General features: G+C 38.1%; 1 protein-coding gene across 1 annotated transcript; it reads left to right on the top strand.

Annotated features, from left to right (window-relative positions):
- Positions 1-7,334: 7,334 nt before the first annotated feature.
- On the top strand, positions 7,335-9,385 carry LOC141617037 (uncharacterized). Its single transcript, XM_074434206.1, has 4 exons — positions 7,335-7,734; positions 7,834-8,231; positions 8,330-8,624; positions 8,730-9,385. Exons 1-4 carry the CDS (start codon positions 7,335-7,337, stop codon positions 9,383-9,385), a joined length of 1,749 nt encoding a protein of 582 aa, XP_074290307.1.
- The last annotated feature ends 11,257 nt before the right edge of the window (positions 9,386-20,642 follow it).

The following is a 20,642-nucleotide window of genomic DNA, read 5'->3' as shown; positions in this document are numbered from 1 at the left end:
AGTCCGGGCAGGGATGAGTCTTCACGAGATTTGATAGTAATAGAGTGTAGCCAATGAGTTGTACCTTTATTTTGTTAAGTTGGTTGTAACGCTTGTAATATAACTATAATTGTTCTTATATCGACTTTTGATGATTACTTACCTCGGGCAACCGAGATGGTAACGCCCTTATATGCTAAGGAAAGCCTAGTTAAGGCTCCTCTGAATATGGGGGTGTTACAATGCGTCGATACCCTTCTCATATGACCTGGATGCTCTGCTTTGCCGATTGCCCTAGCAAGAATGTCATCACGTCCTTCAGGCTTCCATTTTCCTTCTTGTACCTCCTTCTCACAGATCCTCTACATACACATAAAACCATTAAGCAACACACAATTATATAACTCTGACTACCAGTGGTAGAAGTGACATATTTATTCAAACCTAAAATTTTCTCTTTGATGTCCGTATCATATTCAGTTTTCGTCTTTCCAATCTTAGGAGTGTGACCTTTCACCCAAACGTCGTGACGACTAAATTTTCCAAGCTTTGCCTACAATTCATTCATCACATTGATATCCTCTCAAAATATGTATGATTACTATGAACATATATAATATTCGACTAAAACACCTAATAGTCTAATACTATAAGAATTATGTACTTATAAGTTTCTTCTTAACCAATCTATAACCACCTCGGGAGCCGTAAAAGACGGTCTTTTTCTTTGAAATGTTCGCCTTATTCCTCTCAATCATAGCCTTCATCAAATTAATTGTATCAAGAAATGTAAGCATGGCCAAATACTAAACTAAGTATACTTCTTTACTTATTATTATTATTAAGTTACCTTAAACTTGTCAGACTGCCTATAAGCGATATAGCTATTCCAATGGTCTTGAATGACATACGGATACTTCTTTGTTGGTGGGTGTCTGATCATCTCCCCGGTTTCCTTGTGGAACAAATGCTTCTCATCAATCTTTAACTTCCAAGAACTGAGGGCTTCCCCTGTCTTTGTTTTTAGGTACTTATCATACTTTTCGGGGACAACGTAAGCTAACTGCATATATGATGAGCATAGTTGGTACAAGTGTTTCGGCTAATACACATATCAAGTAGTAACTTAATTCAGCAAAAACATTTATTATTGTATATACATACCTTTATTCTGTTTATTAGCATGGTGTTCCGTATTTTACTCAGTTCACTGATACGCGGTGTACCGAGAGGCACATACTATCTTACACAACAACCAATCCAACTCGCAAAATACCCAGCATACTCACCATATGGCAGCCCCGTATCTTTATCCTATTGTAAAGGATTAGGTATCTTTGAATTTATTGCTTCTAGGAAAACCCTGTGGCGCATTCGACCCGTAGTGTGTTGCAAATTATTCTCATCACCTGAGTCGTCGCCTGACGCATTTCCATCGTTTATTTTCCGCTTTTGGACCATATCTAAAGTAGAAATTAATAAACAAATAATAAAAATGCATACTTATAATAACAAACAAATCTACCGAGAAGAGGGTTTATTTCTTCTTTAATTAAAGAGGAGAATCCGAATTGATCTGGCGGCGGCAATGGCGATGACTGCGACGGGGATGAGGTAGGCTGGTGGTTGAGGGGAAGCTCAATGTTTGAGAATATTATGTGGGGGAGGGGAAGCTCAGAGTATATATGTGTGAATAATACAACACTTACAAGACCTTGTTTATTGGAAAGTAATAAACACGGTATAAGAAAAACCGTTATATTTTGTTTCCAAATAGACTACGTTTTTGTTTGAAACCGTAGTTGATTCGTACTATCTACAAAGGGTTAGAAATAACTGTTGTCTGTAATATTTTCATGTAGTTTGATTTTCCCGCCAATAAATAAAGCATCATTTTATATACATAACAACGGCCTGAACCGTTATAACTGTATACGTCCTTAACAACGGTTTGGGTATAACCGTTTTATTTTATATTTCATTGTGTTTGATTTTACCGCCAAGAAATAAAGCATCATTTGGTATATGCCAGCTAATTACAATATGTTTCTTAGAAAATCTTGCTTATTTCCATTAATTTAAAGGATTACAAGTTTACATATAAAGAGTACAAACTACCACCATACATAATAAACTAGGTAAATAACAATTAGAAGAAGAAATTTGACAATTAACTTAAGCCATGCCTCATTATTTTTGAGTTCTACGATATCTATGGTTAACTTCTTGCATTCTTCTTTTGCCTTCAATATTTCACTGTCATTTCCCCGCTTCGATTCTTCAAATTGATATACTTTACTTCTCACTTGAGTAATCTCGATATCCATGCTCTTTTTCTCATTCACTAACCTGTTTATAACCTTCCTCTGCAACTCAGTCATTGGTTCATCAACCCACTTGAAATAATTGCATCCACGCATTTTAGTCTCGGGATTATAGAATTTGCATGTAAAAAACTTTCTTCCCGGATTTTGCAAAGTCCAAGAAGTCCGCAATGCCGCCGGAACTGAGCAATTACATGTCCCTGTTGAAATAGAGGAAGAAGAAGAGCTACCACTTGACATAATTTGAGTAATAAGAGAGAGAGAGAGAGAGAGAGAGAGAGAGAGAGAGAGAGAGAGAGAGAGAGAGAGAGAGAGAGAGAGAGAGAGAGAGAGAGAGAGAGAGAAATGAAGAAAGAAAGAAAGAAGGTTATTTAAAATAATGTTATTCAGCAATTGCATAATTTAACACGGTTCTTATAAGAACCGTTGTAATTATCTTATTAATATCTTCCAATTTCCATTTATTTTTAGAGGTGTTTGTGAACTAACACGGTTTTTATGCACTACCGTAGTCATTATATTATATGTTATTGTTTCATTCATTTGTCTGTTCGCAAGTTATTTAAAATCTATGTTAATGAGCATTTGCATGTAATAAAGAGTAGAACAATATATTAAAACGAGCATATTATACAATAGCGTAAAAAAAAACAGTACAACAAGGGAAAAAAAAGGAAACACAATAAAAAATAAAAAAAAACAGCTAACTAATTAGTACATTAATCAAACACCCTAACATAAGTTTGACTAGGAGGTGGGTACTGAGAATAAATATGATTATAAATCATGCGTACTACATCGGCATCAAGACGGGGATCAAAATGAGGCACTTCTTCGTCTTCCCATGATTTCGGTACATTAATAAAATTGTACGGAATGATTCTTCTCATCAGATGAGCGTCCTCAGCAGTTGCAACCCATAAGTGAGGCCCAGCGTGAACATAACAATCCCTAGGGTGGTCGCTATAATAGTCACTTTTGCCCCTTTGATGGTCACGTGATGCATATCTTGCAGCGAGTTGTTTTTCTTGGCGAAAATCGTCAAGACCATCCCCTCGAAACACGATCAGAGCATATCCAAGAAACCCACGACAAGAATTCCAAGCCGAGTAGATTGCCCTAACATTTGAAAACCCATTCTCAATGAGGATGTCCCTCAATGGGATAAGAGACTTAGAAGCTGGCTTCCCAGCAGCATCGCGTATGACTGGGAGATTGTGAATTATGCACGTAATCGGGTTGACATAGCGGGTTACCGATTGTTGAGGAGGTGCGACTGCGGATGATGAAGACGACGACATTCTTTTAATTATGATATGTATGTATATGTAGATTATTTAAAAAGTGAAGTAGAAAGGTTAGTAATAATAAAGTGATTCTTATTGTTACTAGAAATGTGATGCTATTTATAGTATAATAAATCTATAATTAATTGGATTAATTTCATCCATACGTTACATTCAAACTTGTATTAATTGTGCATGCATGCATGTGGTGAAAAATGGTCAAACAAACAATAATAATATAGGGCATGCATTGTTAAAACCATAAACTTTTCAGTTTTCACAGTGGATCTGTATTTACAATGGTTATAAGAAAAACCGTTGTTTATTGATGTAATATGACAATGGATTTACAATAACCGTTGTTGATATATGAAATATGATAACGGCTTAACAAAGAACCGTTATCTTTTTGTGTTATACATATGGTCAAACAATCAATACTGCAACTTTGAATCATAAAAAGTAAAAATTACAGGGCATGCATTAGTCAAATCACAAACACTAAAATATCACAGATAATTAAACAATTTTTTTTAAAACGGATTCTGTCCAACCGTTGTTGATATGTGTAATATGATAACGGCTTAACAAAGAACCGTTATCATTTTATGTTATGCATATGCTCAAACACGCAATACTGCAACTTTGAATCAGAAAAAAGTAAAAATTATAAGGCATGCAATAGTCTTGTTAAGTAATTGGACCGTTGTGTTTTTACTAATTGGACAACGGTTTTTCGATAACCGGTGTAAGCTAATATGTTTAACACGGTAGAGTTGACCGATTTTTATTTAACTTATACCGTTTTCACTTTCCAATTCTTAACTTATTAAGTTTCCAATTCTTATCGTATTATTATACCGGTTCCAATTCTTACTATCTTATTATACCGTTTCTAATACAACCCAAACTCATTATAAGTAGAATTATAATTTTCACAATCTGAACTTGTACCGTTTGCACTTTCCAATTCTTAACTAGTTAAGTCCTCCATTTATGTCGTCAAGTTCATCAACTTATAGTGGTTCATATTATTCATCCGCTGATGATGATGAAGTATCATATGAACCTCTTGTAGGACCCCTAAGTAGATTTATCTACGCTAAACCCTTTATGTGAATCATTCACAATCTCCCGTATACAGAGGACGGGCATGGAAAGGCTATACTCTCGTATAGCCTTGACTGGTTAATAGGTCTGAATCGGTTAGCCGGATTGAATTTGGTTCCAACTATCTACCCGGACAATGATGAACATTGTGGCTTCGGGCGGTGCGCCCTCACCGAGTTTGGCGGGGGTGAGGAGCGGGAATGCTTTCGTCAGGCTCGCAAACTTGAGCGGGCATTCTATAACAATGACTCTTCAAGACTCTGGTTTGATCAGGATGAACAGCGGGTGGGCCCATATTTATGGGTTGCGAATGAATCTAACCGTCTCCTACCACGTCCGATTCTGCACCGCCAAGGTCTCATTGCCGAGCAGGGGACAGTGCCGTTGCAATGGGAAAACGACTGTGTGGATTGGGCTGAAGATAAAAGAGACATATATGGTGATATTGTCTCTGAATTCCAGAGGATGGGGTAACAAAAAACATACTCCCTCCATTCAACTCCGCACTACACATTTGCTTTTCACGTTTGTCAACGCTTATTTTACGCGATTTTTTTTCTTTAGCTTGATATTTTAATGTACTCCTAAACCTAAAAACCTAAGTCATTATAATAAAAAGTTTGATATTTTTCTGGTGATATTGTCCCTGAATTCCAGAGGATGGGGTAACAAAAAATATAAATAATTTAAACTTTAATTCAAACTACCACCATAGTCCAAATACAACTTACAATGCTAGATAATAATTAAAGTTTTAATTATTAGAATCTGATGAAGTATTAGGATACTCTTTATGAATTTCGGTAAAGAGAAAGTCGTAGATCGGCCCTTCATTATCACCGGGGAGCGCAGGTGGAATAGCCTCTCTCTTCCATGACATAGGCACGGTGGCAAGAATGTGATGCTTCCTGCAATGTTTCAGCAGATGATGATCAAGATGGGTCGCAACACATAGATAAGGGCCTGGTTGTTTATCATCCGAATAGAAGTTATCTTTCCCCGCATCTTCCCCCGCAAATCTAGCCCCTAATTTCTTGCCTGACGAAAACTATCATGGCAGTTGGCTTCGTCAAACACGATAAAAGCGAAGACTACAAAACCATGCTTGTTTGTAGACACAGGGTACACTTTTTAACCGCGGTGAAACCGGAGTTATGAAGCATTTGCGTCAACCACCCAAGATTAGGGTTTAAACCCTTTTCATTCACACCATAATGAACCGGGAGATTATGGAGAATGCAAGTGAAAAGGCTGTGCGTAACGAGAATGTGATTGTAGCTCCGATACACCAGCCATATTTTTTTTAGAGAGAAATTTAGAAAGAAATTAGAGAGTAAATGTTTGATAATTTAGAATTTACCCTAAACATTATGAAGACATATTTATAGAATTATTTTGTTCAAATTGAATATTATTGGTCAAATTAAATATTTATTAAATTTCAGTTTTGAATGCAGTAATCAAATTGAAAAATCTAATCAAATACTGACAACGGTTGAATTGAAAAACCGTTATCTCATAATAGAAAATAATAACGGTTACAAAAAATCCGTAGCTATAACATAACAACGGGTAACAAAAACCGTTGCTGGTGTTAATTTAGTAACGGTTTTCGAAATGCTGATATCTTAAACTGGTAACGGTTTTCTAACAATCGTTGATAAGAGTGATTCTATAACGAGTTTTTTGAAACCGTTAAAAGTTTTTTACAACGGTTTGTTAAGCAGCCGTTGTCAAATTATAATAACAACGGTTTTCGAGGGAAACCGTTATTCCTATTAGCGCGGTCTAGGTTTCCGCCAATATTTGGAAAACGGTAATCTAAGTGTCGTTATTAAATGCATTAAACCGTTGTGATACGCTCCTTATTGATTGCCATATTTGGCGTAGTGCCCCCCTCCTTTCAGACAGTTACTACGATGTTTAATAATCGCTCTTCTCTGCACTTTAATTTCATTTACGATTAATCCAATTCCTTGTGGTTCGATCCTTATTTCTTCTTTACTATTTGTTTAGTACTAAGGATTTAAGTGATTATAAATTCTAATTTGAGGCATACGACTTTAGCCTATCAAATTTTGCGCCGTCGACTGGGAATTGGCATTAATTGTTTTTGTGTTTTAGTGTAGGTTTATGCATAATACTCATTCTCCTAACCTCAACCTCGAGCCTTTCGATCAAGAGATTGAGCATACTCTTTTTAGGTTACGGAAGAATAAGAAAGGTGCAATCTATTCCTAAAGGCGGTGACTTCGACGATCTACATTCAGAATCTGACAATTCTGAATATTCTGAAGAATCCGAAGAGTCTTTACACATGGCTGGTACTATTAAAGAACTTACTGCACCCGATCTCACCCAACAACCTCTTTGTATTACATATCCTCCGTTGGGTGAGAATGGAACTTTTGATTTGAAGTCAGGGTTGATTCATCAATTGCCCACTTTCAACAGTCTAAGTGGAGAGGATCCCAATAAGCATTTGTCGGATTTCCATATTGTTTGCTCAAGCATGAAGTCGGCTATAGTTACTGATGAGCAACTTAAATTGAGGGCCTTTCCATTATCTTTTAAGGATGCTGCACGAGATTGGTTATATTACTTGCCACCTGCAAGTATTGATACATGAGTAAACATGAAGAAAGCATTCCTTGAAAAGTATTTTCCTGCTTCCCGAGCTTCCCAATTGAAGAAAGAGATTAGTAATACGGAACAGAGGGATTGTGAGACTATGTGTGAGTACTTGGAACGCTTCAAGAAGTTATATGCTATATGTCCCTATCATGGATATACCGCTCAAGACCTTGTCATGTACTTTTGTGGAGGTCTTTGCATGGAAGATGCTCGTACTGTGTCTGCCACATGTGGTGGAAATATTGTGAACAAAAGACCGCCTGAGGCTTGGACGATCATTGGTGAGTTGGCTGAGAGCTCCCGGGATTTTGCTAGAAAATATGTAAAGCGCGGAGTCATTTCCGTGGGTTCATCTTCTTCATCCTCTTCCAATCTTGAAGAGAAAGTTGATACTTTGACAAGTCTTTTCAAGGATCTGATTTCAGGGCAAAGGATGGCAATGGTTTGTGGAATCTATTCCAATGGACATCCTAGTGAGCATTGTCCACTCATGTAAGAAGGTTCTCAAGAAGAGGTGAATGGAGTATGGGAGAGTATACCTCAAAAGAAGTGGGATCCTTACTCTAACACTTTCAATCCCGGGTGGAAAGTGCATTCAAATTTTCGTTGGGGCAATTCTCAAAACACCCAACAGTTTGGACAAGGTGGCCAATCCGGTCAACCTAAGACTCAGTTTATACCTCGACCACAAGTTCAAAATTTACCTCCGACTCAACCTCCTCCTAGTGGTCAAATGTCAACTGAAGATATAATAAGAGCTTTGGTTACTAGTCAAGCTACACTCCAAGCAACAGTTATTCAAAATCAAATGGAGAACAAGGCTATTATTCAAAATATTAAGAATCAGCTAGGGCAAATGGCAACCACTATTAATCGCTTGGAGGCTAGAGATTCTAATGTATTATCGTCTCAAACGGTAGTAAATCCAAAGAATGTAAGTGCGGTGTCACTTAGAAACGGAAGGCAATTAGTTGAAGCTGGGAAACCAAAATAAAGTCCAAGAGTCCTATCTTGCACGAAGAAGAAGAGATTGTGGTTTACAAAGGTGAGAGTGTAACTCCAGAACCCGTGATACAAGCTTCGGTTACTGCTGAACCGATATTGGAGGCGGATGTTCCATTTCCTAATACTTTAAAGTCCACAACACGGATTGAGAATGACAAGGATATTTATGAGACATTCCGTAAGTGTGAGGTAAACATTCCCTTTCTTGATCTTTTGAAAAGTGTAGCCAGGTATGCTAAATTTTTGAAAGATTTGTATACTGTTAAAAGACAGCAAAGGCTAAAAGGTGCTCAAAAAGTCAAGGTTAGTGAAGATGTTAGTGCCATGTTTCAATGAAAATTGCCACCAAAATGCGGTGATCCTGGCATGTTCACTATTCCTTGCTCTTTAGGTAACACTAGAATTGAGAGAGCTATGCTAGATTTAGGTGCATCCATCAATGTGATCGCCTATTCCCTTTATAAGTCTATGAAACTAGGTTCTTTGGTAGAGACTGGGGTAGTTATAAAATTAGCTGACCGATCTAATGCTTACCCTAAGGGAGTGGTGGAGGATGTGCTTGTTACGGTTGATAATTTGATTTTCCCTGCTGATTTCTATGTTTTAGAAATGGAACATGATAAGCATGCGGCCCCTATACTGTTAGTGAGACCTTTCTTGAAAACTGCTAGTACAAAGATAGATGTGTCTAGTGGTTCTTTGACTATGTTGTCCGATGGTCAAGTTGTAAAGTTTAATATCTATGACTCCATCAAATATCCTCTTGATGTGGATTCTTTAAATTTTATTGATATTATTGAGCCTTGTGTGCAAGATGTTTTTAATATTAGTGGAGTTGATGATGTGCAAATGGTGATTGAGAATAGCATAGAAAAAGATGGTGCAGATATTGCTTTGTCTACTAACTTGCAGGAAGTTGTGGCAGATTTGAGTTTTTATGAAAGAAACCTGATTTCTTATGAGAAAGCACCACTAACCCTTCCGATGGAGAAGTTGTTACCATCTATTGTGCAGGCACCAAAGGTAGAGCTAAAGCCACTTCCATAACACTTGAAGTATGTGTTCCTTGGTGAGGGGGATATGCTGCCAATTATTATCTCCAGTAAGCTCACTAAGGAACAAGAGGGGAAGTTGGTAAAAGTTCTAGATGAGCATAAGACTGTTATAGAATGGATCATTGCTGACATCAAGGGCATTAGTCCATCTACTTGCATGCACCACATCTTGCTTGAGGATGATACGAAGCCGGTAAGACAACCGCAGCGACGGTTGAATCCTCTTATGATGGAGGTGGTAAAGAAAAAGGTTATTAAATTGTTCCAGGTGGGTATGATATACCCAATATCTGACAGTAAGTGGGTGAGTACTACACAGTTACTCCCCAAGAAGTCTGGGGTAACTGTTGTAGAGAATGCTGACGGAGTCTTAGTCCCGACTCGAGTGCAAAATGATTGGAGGGTCTGTATTGATTATCGTATACTTAACGCTGTGATAAGAAAAGACCATTTTCCCCCTCCCTTTCATTGATAAAATGTTAGAGAGGTTGGCTGGTACGGCCTTCTATTGTTTTCTTGATGGTTATTCAGGCTATTTTCAAATAGCCATATCTCCTGAGGACCAAGATAAGACTACTTTTACTTGTCCATTTGGCACTTTTTCATATCGACGCATGCCTTTTAGACTTTGTAATACCCCCGGTACATTTTAACGATGTATGGTTAGAATATTTTCTGAGTATGTTGAAAAATTTATAGAGGTCTTTATGGATGATTTCACCGTTAATGGTGAGTCATTTGATGATTGTTTAGCTCATTTATTCTTTGTTTTGAAAAGATGTGTCGACACTAATCTTGTTTTAAACTCTGAAAAGTGTCATTTTATGGTTGAACAAAGGATAGTTTTGGGGCATTTAGTCTCCTCACGAGGCATATAGGTCGATAAATCAAAGGTAGATACTATTCAGTCTTTACCTTATCCTTCTACCGTTCGTGAAGTACGTTCTTTTCTTGGTCATGCAGGTTTCTACCGCAGGTTTATTAAGGACTTCTCGAAGATTGCCTCACCACTTTGCAAGCTGCTGTAAAACGAGAGTGAGTTTATATTTGATGATGGATACAAGAAGGCATTTGATGAATTGAAAGGAAGATTAGTCACCGCTCCTTTTATCCAAGCTCCTGATTGGTCTCTTCCTTTGAAATTATTTGTGATGTGAGTGACTACGCGTTAGGAGCTGTGTTGGGACAGAAGGTGGGGCGATTATCTCATGTAATTCACTATGCTTCCATGACATTGAATGATGCCTAGAAGAACTACTCCACTACTGAAAAGGAGTTGCTAGCGGTAGTTTTTGCCTTGGAAAAGTTCTGCTCCTATCTTCTAGGAACCAAGGTTATTCTGTTTTCTGATCATGCTGCTCTTCGGTATTTTATGTCAAAGACAGAATCCAAACCTCGGCTAATAAGGTGGATTCTACTTTTAAGTGAGTTTGATATTGAATTGAAAGATAAGAAGGGGGCCGAAAACGTGGTAGCTGACCACCTGAGTAGGCTAGTTCATGATGATAAAGCAAGGAAGAACCAAGAGCCTATCAAAGAAATGTTTCCCGATGAGACATTGCTAGCCATTCAAACCGCCGAGCCATGGTATGCTAATATTGTAAATTATTTGGTCTCCGGACGGTTTCCTGCTGGATTTTCTAAGTCCCAAAAAGATAAAATCAAGAGTGATGCTAAATATTAAATTTGGGATGAGCCCTATTTGTGGAAGCATGGGTCCGATCAAATTATCAGAAGATGTCTTCCAGAGGCCGAGATTGCCTCTGTTTTAGCACATTTTCACTCCTATGCTTGTGGAGGACATTTCGGTGCTAGGAGAACTGCAAGGAAGATGCTAGCATGCGATTTTTGGTGGCCAAAACTATTTCATGACTGCCATCTCTTTTGCAAATCATGTGATAACTGTCAAAGGGTGGGTGCAATATCCAAGAAGAGCGAGACGCCACAAAACTCGATGCTATTCTGTGAGATTTTCTATGTATGGGGTATTGACTTTAAGGGTCCTTTCCCTAAGCCAGATGGCTATCTCTATATTTTATTGGCAGTGGATTATGTATCTAAGTGGGTGGAAGCTATCCCCACTAAGACCGATGATGCTAAGGTTGTGGTTGCGTTTGTCAAAAGCCACATTTTCACTCGGTTTTGGATTTCCAATAGCTCTTATTAGTGACCTGGTACCCATTTCTGCAATCGTACCATCGAGGCTTTGGTGAAGAAATATGGAGTAACACATCAAATTTCCACTGCCTACCAACCCCAGACGAATGGACAAGCTGAAGTGTCCAATAGAGAGGTCAAGTCAATTTTAGAGAAGACGGTTAATCCTAACCGGAAAGATTGAAGTTTGAGGCTAGAAGATGCATTATGGGAATATAGAACGGCTTACAAGACACCCCTTGGTATATCCCCGTACAGGATTGTATTTGGTAAGTCTTGTTGTAGATACCCAGTATCAGTCGAGTCTCCAACAAACACCCGATAATTACCGGACTACAACATGCTTAGGAATCGCAGCGTTTAATCGACAAGTTTTGTATAACTATACGTCGAAAAACTTAAAACGATTTCTAAAATAAAACATTTCAAAACTTTTCAAAAGTTCCTGGAGTGTTTAATGCATGACGAAGGGGTCGCAATGACACTAACTAGAGTCAAAACCGACACTGGACCAAAAATTGACTCAAAAATTCAAATCCTGACTCTAACAACGAGTCAAACCAAGTCAAACACAAAAAACAAAACTTTCCAAAACTTCCATGTTAAGAATTCCCGGAATGCTTCATGGTGAAGTACTAATCATGTCATCCAAATATAGGATAGAACAAATCATGATTTCAATTGTGTGATAGTGACAAGACAACTCGAAAACCCGCGAATTGGCTCACGCCTCTTCGAGTAGTGATAGGCTATCACACACCTATGAAAAAATAAATACGCTAGACACAAATGAATGTAGTACGTAGGGGTCGAATCCACATAGAGACGGTAGTTGTTAATTAGTTGTTATGGAGTGAATTTTATCAAGGTCGGTTATCGTATGATTGGTTGGTTGGATAATGGAATAAAACAATAATGATAAAGAAATAGTCTAGGGAGGTCGGGTCACACATGCAAATTATGTAAATGCTCAAATTAAACATAGGAGTTGATAAATCATTAATTGTTTAGGCTTAGAGACACCCACCTCTCGATATTAGTGTCAACCATAGACCGGGTCCTAGAGAAACAATCGTATATGACTAGGTCGTCCTACTACACATGCTTAGTCTAATCTGATTCCGTGCCTCTCGACTTATAGAACGAATTAACAAATTTAATCTAAGATAGTGATAAATTATCAAAGACTAACAAAAAAAATGCAAACATGTAGAATAAACAATGAAACGATATTATAACATCCTTGTTCAACAATTGCAAGAACTACTTATGCATGGTTTCCCTTATTCCCTAGACAATTGAATTACTTATGCATAATGAAAAATAATCTAATGACATATGAAATGATAAGGATAAACATACTAAATAGTAATGTAAATGACTAAGGAATAACAAAAAAATACCAGAAATGAAATTACCTTGGCAATGGAAATAGAATTGGAATTGAAGAATAATGCAAAAGGAAATAACTTGGAAATGAAATTGTAATTTGTAATAATTAAAGGAAATGATAACAAACTAATGAAAACTAAACTACACTAAGAAAATCTAACTAATGAAGTTTAGAGGTAATTCTATGTGAAAATGTGTGGAAAAAGGTGTGTAAGAAGTGTTGAAGTCTACACCCTTTATATATGAATTGAGGGGTAAAACTTATAGTAAATATAAGGGGTCAACCCCAAGTATTTTCTCTTAATTGCTTGATTATTTACCAAAGGAATCCTAAGCGAGCTATTAACTCAACTTCAATCCTCCGATTAAATGCTTAGTGAGCATCCTAAGAGCATCCAATGAACAACCCAAAGCTTGTTTCAAATCTCTTCACTTCTTTTTTTTTTTGAGAGAAAAGAACAATTCATTAATAGAACGCCATACGACACTTACAAAGAATAATTATAATCGAAAACAAATCTAATGGAAACCAAAGAAAAATAAATTTCTTATAAACTAGGGATCTCAAAACAGCATCTGACAATTCGGCTCGTCCTATTATCGCTATCTTCATGTAGCTTTTGAGGGGATCCTTCGTTTGATTTATGAGATAAAATTTACCTCTGGCGGGTTCCAAAGATCGTTGACAAATCACTTTTACCCAATGAAAGAACACGCTGCAAACCATCAACGAACTACTCTTGACCATATTACTGAGGAAACTAACCCCATGAATAAATGGAAAAACCCCGAAATAAGGGACGGAAAAACGATTCTCACCAAAAGGAAGACTTTAATTGAATAAAAGATAGATATTCATACTATTGATTGAAATTTGAAACAATTTTGGGGCTTACCATCGATCGATTGATGATCGATGGGAGCCCCCTGTATAATATGATGGAGGCTAGGGTTTTTTTAGAGAGAGGGGGATTCGTAAATCTCTTCACTTCTTGATTAAATGCCAAGGGGATCCAATGTGAGCCACTAAACCCATCTTAATTCACCCGGTTAATTATGATATTAGCATCCAAAGCTTCACTAACCATCCAAAGTTTCCACCTTAGTTGGACTTCAAATCTTGGGCTTGACTTTGCATGAGACCTTATTTTGCATTTCTCATTTTAATCCATATTTGTATGCATGCAAATCCATGTAACACTTCAAGGTTGGTCCAATGTTTGCTTCTTTGCTTAGCCTTGCTTCTAGTTACTTGCACAAGTGATGGAATAAGGTTCTAAAAGCTCAACTTCCTACAAAATGTGACAAAACATGCAAAGACAACTAGAATACAATATTAGCTCATAAAATCACTAAGGTTAGTTTAATAATCATATATATTAGAGCCAAAATAAGGAGATAAAGTCTACATAAAATGGACTTATCAAGTAGCCCATGCGGCCACGTCGCTCAAAACGCACACAACCACCCATTTCTCTATAAATACCCACGTTCAAACACCATAATCCTTACGGGAGTGTTCGCCCCCTCATTTCTCCCTTAAAATTCTCGACTCGACTTCTTAAGTCACAAACCGACGCGTGTTTTCGACGTACCGATCGAAAATACAAGCCTTACGCATTGTTTGGTACCGACATCGTGCATTAAATCACTTGACCGACGATCTCGACCAACTACACCATCACTAAACTTAAAACACTCTTTTACATTGTTAAAACGGTTTCTTAAACCGAGTTTTCCGACCAAACAAGTTGATACACTTTCATCGATTTCTCGTCTCAAGCCTAGCATGTAAGTATGAGGGTGTAAAAATCCTCTTCTATCATGTTTTTCATCTGTTTTATGACTATAACATGCTAAAACATGCATTACATGATTCAAATATAGGTTAAATGAGCCAAAACCGGATTTTGGCGGAGACAGGGGCTGCTTGTTGTGGACACGGAGGGGCCCACGGGGTCGCTTAGGAAAACAAGCGTTTGCATTTGTGGAGTCGCCACCAATTTATTGTGGAAAATTGGAAACCGTTCGAATACTTCGCGTCATGCCAAGAGACAAAGTAGTGGCATGAACACTAAGAACTCGTTACCCTTAGCATTCTATGTCTAGAATGACTCTCGTGGATGCCAATGAGCACGGATGTTCACAGAGATCTAGAGTAAGGGATGAGGTACGTATTAGGAAGCTCTTTTGATCGAACACCTAATCCTGCCCGCCTCGATAGCGGCCTCTACTAATGATTAGGGAAATTATCTATACTTGATATGTTGTCGATTATATGCATGCAATGCAAGATCCAATAAATTAATCCTAGCATGTGAAAATTAACTAAGTCGGTGAACATATAATTTAGCACTTATTAGGTCAAAGTAAGGATTTAAGGTTGATTACATGTGAGAGCAAACAAACGATAATAAAGAATACAATAAACAACATACGATAACTAAAATTACAATAATTACATTGGTTTAATGATTTACGTCGAAAATACGCTTAAAACGGATAATTTTGGAAAAGAAAAGGAAAATAATTAAGGTTAGAAAACGGACATATTATTGGTGATACTACGATTAATAGTCGATTAATACATAAGCTAACAAACTAGGTCAAAGCAAAAAACGGAAGTTCAGGGACTGAAATCACCCCGGAACAGGCGCAGCAGTGCTACGTCCCTTGGAAGAGGCGCAGTGGTCACTGCGTCTGTTCCTGAGGTGAGTTCTGGCTGTGAAGCTGGAACTGCATATTGTTAATGTGCGTTGGTGAATTTAATGATCGATTATTGATGTTCGACTCAAGTAGAAGTGATTTAACGGATTAGTTACATGCGAAATGGTCATAAAAGAAATAAAGAAACAAGTTAAATAGATAAGATTTAATTAAAGTGAATTATAAACTAATCACTGTAGATACCCAGTATCTGCACCTTCCAAAAACCACCCGATGATGATCGGAGTATAACGTGTTTTTGATATGCGTGCGTGGATTGGCTATACATGAGACCGTTTAATGCACTACTAGGATATGAGAAATGATTTCATAAATGGTTTTCTAACTTCATTTGCATTAAAATAACACTATTTAGATTTAGAACCGTCTTCGGACCCAAAACCGACTCAGAAACCCGCAACTCGAGTCAACCTGAGTCAAACCAAATCCCGAATGTCGAAAATAATGCCATGAATATCTTTATCATGTCATTTCCATTAAAATGACCCTAATTAGAGTCAAAACCGACACCGGGCCAAGAACCGACTCCAAATTCAAATCCCAACTTACACCGGTCAAACCCGAGTCAAGCACACAAAACACCTACCTCAAGTAACACCCAAAATCATCTTATTAGATGCCCATATTGTTACACGACATCTCATTTGGTTACCACAAATTAAATCAACCAAATAATAGATGGAGCAAAGGCCACGTCCAAATTGAAAAGGACAATACACCCATTTGTATCACAAGGTAGCTCGCGCCTAAAGCAGGTGTCTACTTAGCCTCCAAGCAAACTCAACCGACCTACCACCCCACATATCTCTATAAATACCACCCTTCACACAACACAATCCTCACGCGAGAGTCCGTCCCCTCCTTCTCCCTTAAACTTCTAGACCCGACTTCCCAAGTCACAAAATCGACACGTGTTTACAACCTCCCGATCGTAAACACAAGCCTTACACATTTTGTTTGGTACTGTCGCCGTGCATTCGACCGACCCATTTGACCAACTCAATTCATCAATCAACATGTTTTAATTAACATATTTTCAACTCATTTTCAAAACCAAATCCTTTTTTAAGGCACCTTTTTAAACTTCTTTGATCGCGATTAGTCACAACGAGAAAACCGTCTCTAAAGTCGTCTACTTCGCAAACATCAATACACGTAAGTTTGAGGTTGTAAATATCTCATTTATTTCATGTCTTTACTGTTTTTATAAGTTTATATGCATGAACAATGCATAACACGATTCAAATATAGGTTAGACGAACCAAAACCGAGTTTTGCCCCGAGACAGAAGCCCTTTGTTATGCAAAGAGGCTCGCGCCTCTTGTGGGTTATCGGGTCAGACTCATCCTTTTTTGTTCTCGTCTTTCCTCTTTATTTCATTTCTTATTTGCAATCGTTTTTTACCATTTCAAATGTTTCAAATCATTTTATGACAAACTTTTTAGCCATAAATTATAATCACCCTTGGTTCCATATACCATGACGGTTTAATCCGTGACTCGGTGATATTAATTGGTTAGTTACATTTTAAAGGAAATTCTTTTTCTTTTATTTACCATTTTAATGCATTTTTATGTTACATATTTTGACCATTACAAAAATCATCCTTGGTTCTTTATACCATGACGGTTTATTCCGTGACCCGACGATATTATTGGTTAATTACATTTTAATGGGTATTTTAACACCCTTTTCTTTTATTTACCATTTTTCTCATTTGTTTACATTTCAATATATTAGTCATAATTCAGAATCATCCTTGGTTCTTTATACCATGTCGGTTTAATCCGAGTACGATGAAAAAACTTGACTAATTACAAAGAAATGAACTTATCATATTTATTTCAAATCAAACATTTTACATTTTTATTTGTAAACTATGCTTTTCAAACTTGCAAATCCGACAACGAATATTACTAACACAATAGTAATTATTCCGAGTCATGCAAATCATACTTGCAAATCATTAATCACAAATACGGTTTTAAATAACCTTTTTAACAACCTCTTAAAATAGTTTTAAACAACCTTTTTACAACCAGAAGATGCCTCTTGGTTCGGCTCATGGCTCGCGCCCCAAGGCCTTCTGTTTTCATATTTTAAAACCAGGGCAGAGCCCCTTCCCTCGCCAATAGGCTCGCGCCCCAATGGGGATGCCTGGCACTGTTCTGTTTCGTTTTAGCACTTGTCTAGGACGATCCCGATTATGGTTAACTCGAATATGTGACGGATCAGATTGACAAGTTTATGTTTTTATACTTTGTCATTTGACACCCTTTTTCAAATAAATGGATCGTGTTAAGCATCATAACCCGAATTTGGTAAATGGATGTTTAATTTCCGTTTTCACATGTAAATCAATCTAAATCCAACTCGACATCAATTAATCGATATGTGGATAAACAAACCGACTTAGCAAATTCTCACATGTTAGGTTAAGCTTTTGGATGCGCATTCATGTATTTAAACTTTTTTTATCAACTCTTGCACTTAAACAACCACGATCGATCAGTAGAGGCCGCTAACGCGGGCGGGATTGGGTGTCCGATTAAAGGACTTCCCAATACGTACCCTCACCCCTTACTCAGAATCTTTGGATAGTGGATGGCCTTATCCAGGGCGCACGAGAGTCGTTTTAGGCATAAAATGCTATAAGGGGGACGAGTCCTTATCTTTAGTACCTATGTCAAACACCGCTTTTTGCCTTGATTGACCTAGGGATAAAGTGGATTTGAACGGGTTCCAACCATCCCATAAATGCTTGGTGGCGACTCCGAACATCTGTAACATCGTTTCGAGGCCTTTGCCGAGACGAAACTGACCGATCTAAAGCGATCCGGTTGAAAGCATTTTTACGCCGCCGAGCGTGGCTTTCAAAAGACCGCTGTACGTCCACAATTTGGCTTGGCGTGCAGGTGGCCCGTGACTACGGACCGGCAGGCGGCATCGTGCCCGCAAGCCGGCTTGTGGCCCATGTCCACAATCACAAATTAGGTTTATTAATACAAATTACTTAGGTTTGCTATGTTAAACTAGTGATGAAGATGGTGATAAAAAGATGAAAGATATACAAAAAGCGAATTCCAGAGACTTGATATGAACAAATCGAATCTCTAAAACCCAGGTTTGATTTTAATGACAAAAACCCGCAAATATTGATTACTTGGGATTTAAGTCAGATTTAAAGGTGATAAATTAATATGAATTATGCATTATAATTATGCGAGTGGAAATATGAAGAAAATAAGACAAAACGAAATAAAAGAGACGAATCAACAAAGAACAAAGGAAGAAGAAGAAAGGCAGAAACTGCGGCAGCCTCAGGAAGAGGTGCAGCAGATGCTGCGACTCTTCGAAGAGGCGCAACAGTTGCTGCGTTTCTTCTCGACGTCTGTCTTCTGTTAATTCGTGAAAACAGGTTTGATAAAAGGTTTTATTAATCGGTTTTAAACATGTTTTCGACGTAAATCTTACAATAATTTATACAATAAAAAGGTACAATAATAAAACATGGGATTTACACCCTCAGACTTACATGTTTGACGAGACAGAGATTAACTAAGTTAACGATTAGTGATTGCTCAACTCGAATGTATGATGAAAGTGCCCTCGGAAGAGGAATTAAATTAAATTGATTTGATTAATTGAGTAGAGTTGATAAAATTGGCCGGTCATGCAAAACGAGACTGGTACTCAGAAGGATCCGAGCTTACGTGTTCGAAGTTCAAGCACGTAGACGTCAATAAGCAAAGAGTGCGGTCTTAGAATGCAAAGGGAGAAGAGAAGGGCGGACACTCGCGTGATAAATATGAGGAACGAAGGTCCCTATTTATACTAATCACACAGAGGAATTAGGGTTACGGTAAAAGTTTGGAAACAAATCTCGAAAAGATCTTAAACTACGCAGAAAAGAGTTGGGAAAGCGGCGCAGCAACCACTGTGGCTCTTGGAAGAGGCGCAGCAGGTGCTGCGTCCTTTCCCCAGAAGTTTCCTCCTACGGAAGAAAGTTTTTCCGCGTTTTTTTTATGGAATTGCGGTAGATCTCAACTTCCTTATTGTTTAAAATATGATTTCGGGATATATTTTGACAAAAGATGAAAAGATTAAAATTATGGAATAGAAATATCCGGAATATTCCAGAACATTCCGACTCGGCATTTTAAACGGCTTATTAGAAAATGAAGATGGTTTTTGACCCGGACTCCAAAGGAACTCTAATTACTGTCAAAACGACCGTAATGGCGCGTAGATGACGACCAAGGGGTAGACACAAGTATTTGAGCTATCACTTGACGATAAACTTACGAACTGTCTTAAATTGTTCTGTGTACCAAACAAGCGGCCCAATCATCACCGGGTGGTTTGCGGGAGGTGCAGAAATGAGGTATCTACAGAGCCCCCACTTTGACTGAGGCTTGGACAAGGCGAAAGTCAAAGTATAGCCATCGGGTCAATCGAAAATTACAACCTGACGACTATGGCGACGCGAGGCGGCTCAAGGGGTCTGAGCTAAGGACCTGTCGTCGGGAACATTTTAGAGTTTGTCGACTATCGGGGAGGGTCGTTTAAAGTCTATTAGACTACGTATGGAAGCTCGCCAGCCATAAGAAGAAACCATACCTGATACTTCTTTCTCGAGATGCTTCCGGAGGTGTGTAGTAGCTAAGGGTAAGCGTAGGAGCTAAGGCTAGGACCTAAAGGATTTTTAGGGGTTGTGCTAAGGGTATGGGACCCTAAAGGAAAACATCGGCGAGAAGGCACCCTAAGGGTAAACATGGTTTTGGGCGTATGAACCCGGAAAAAGGTGATCTCGAACGAGTGCAATCCTATCGGTGAAGGCTAGGTGTAGAAACATGGGATAGTCTGGGAACCTATGAGATAGTTGGCATGAGAACAAAGTATAATATAATATCGAAGGCAGCAGGACGTCGGTAGAAACTGCCGGGGGAATCTGTTTGCGTCGGTCTCAAACG

This window comes from Silene latifolia, chromosome X (assembly GCF_048544455.1).
Source record: "Silene latifolia isolate original U9 population chromosome X, ASM4854445v1, whole genome shotgun sequence".
NCBI classification, from domain to species: domain Eukaryota; kingdom Viridiplantae; phylum Streptophyta; class Magnoliopsida; order Caryophyllales; family Caryophyllaceae; genus Silene; species Silene latifolia.
This window is presented reverse-complemented; position numbering and strand designations above follow the sequence as displayed.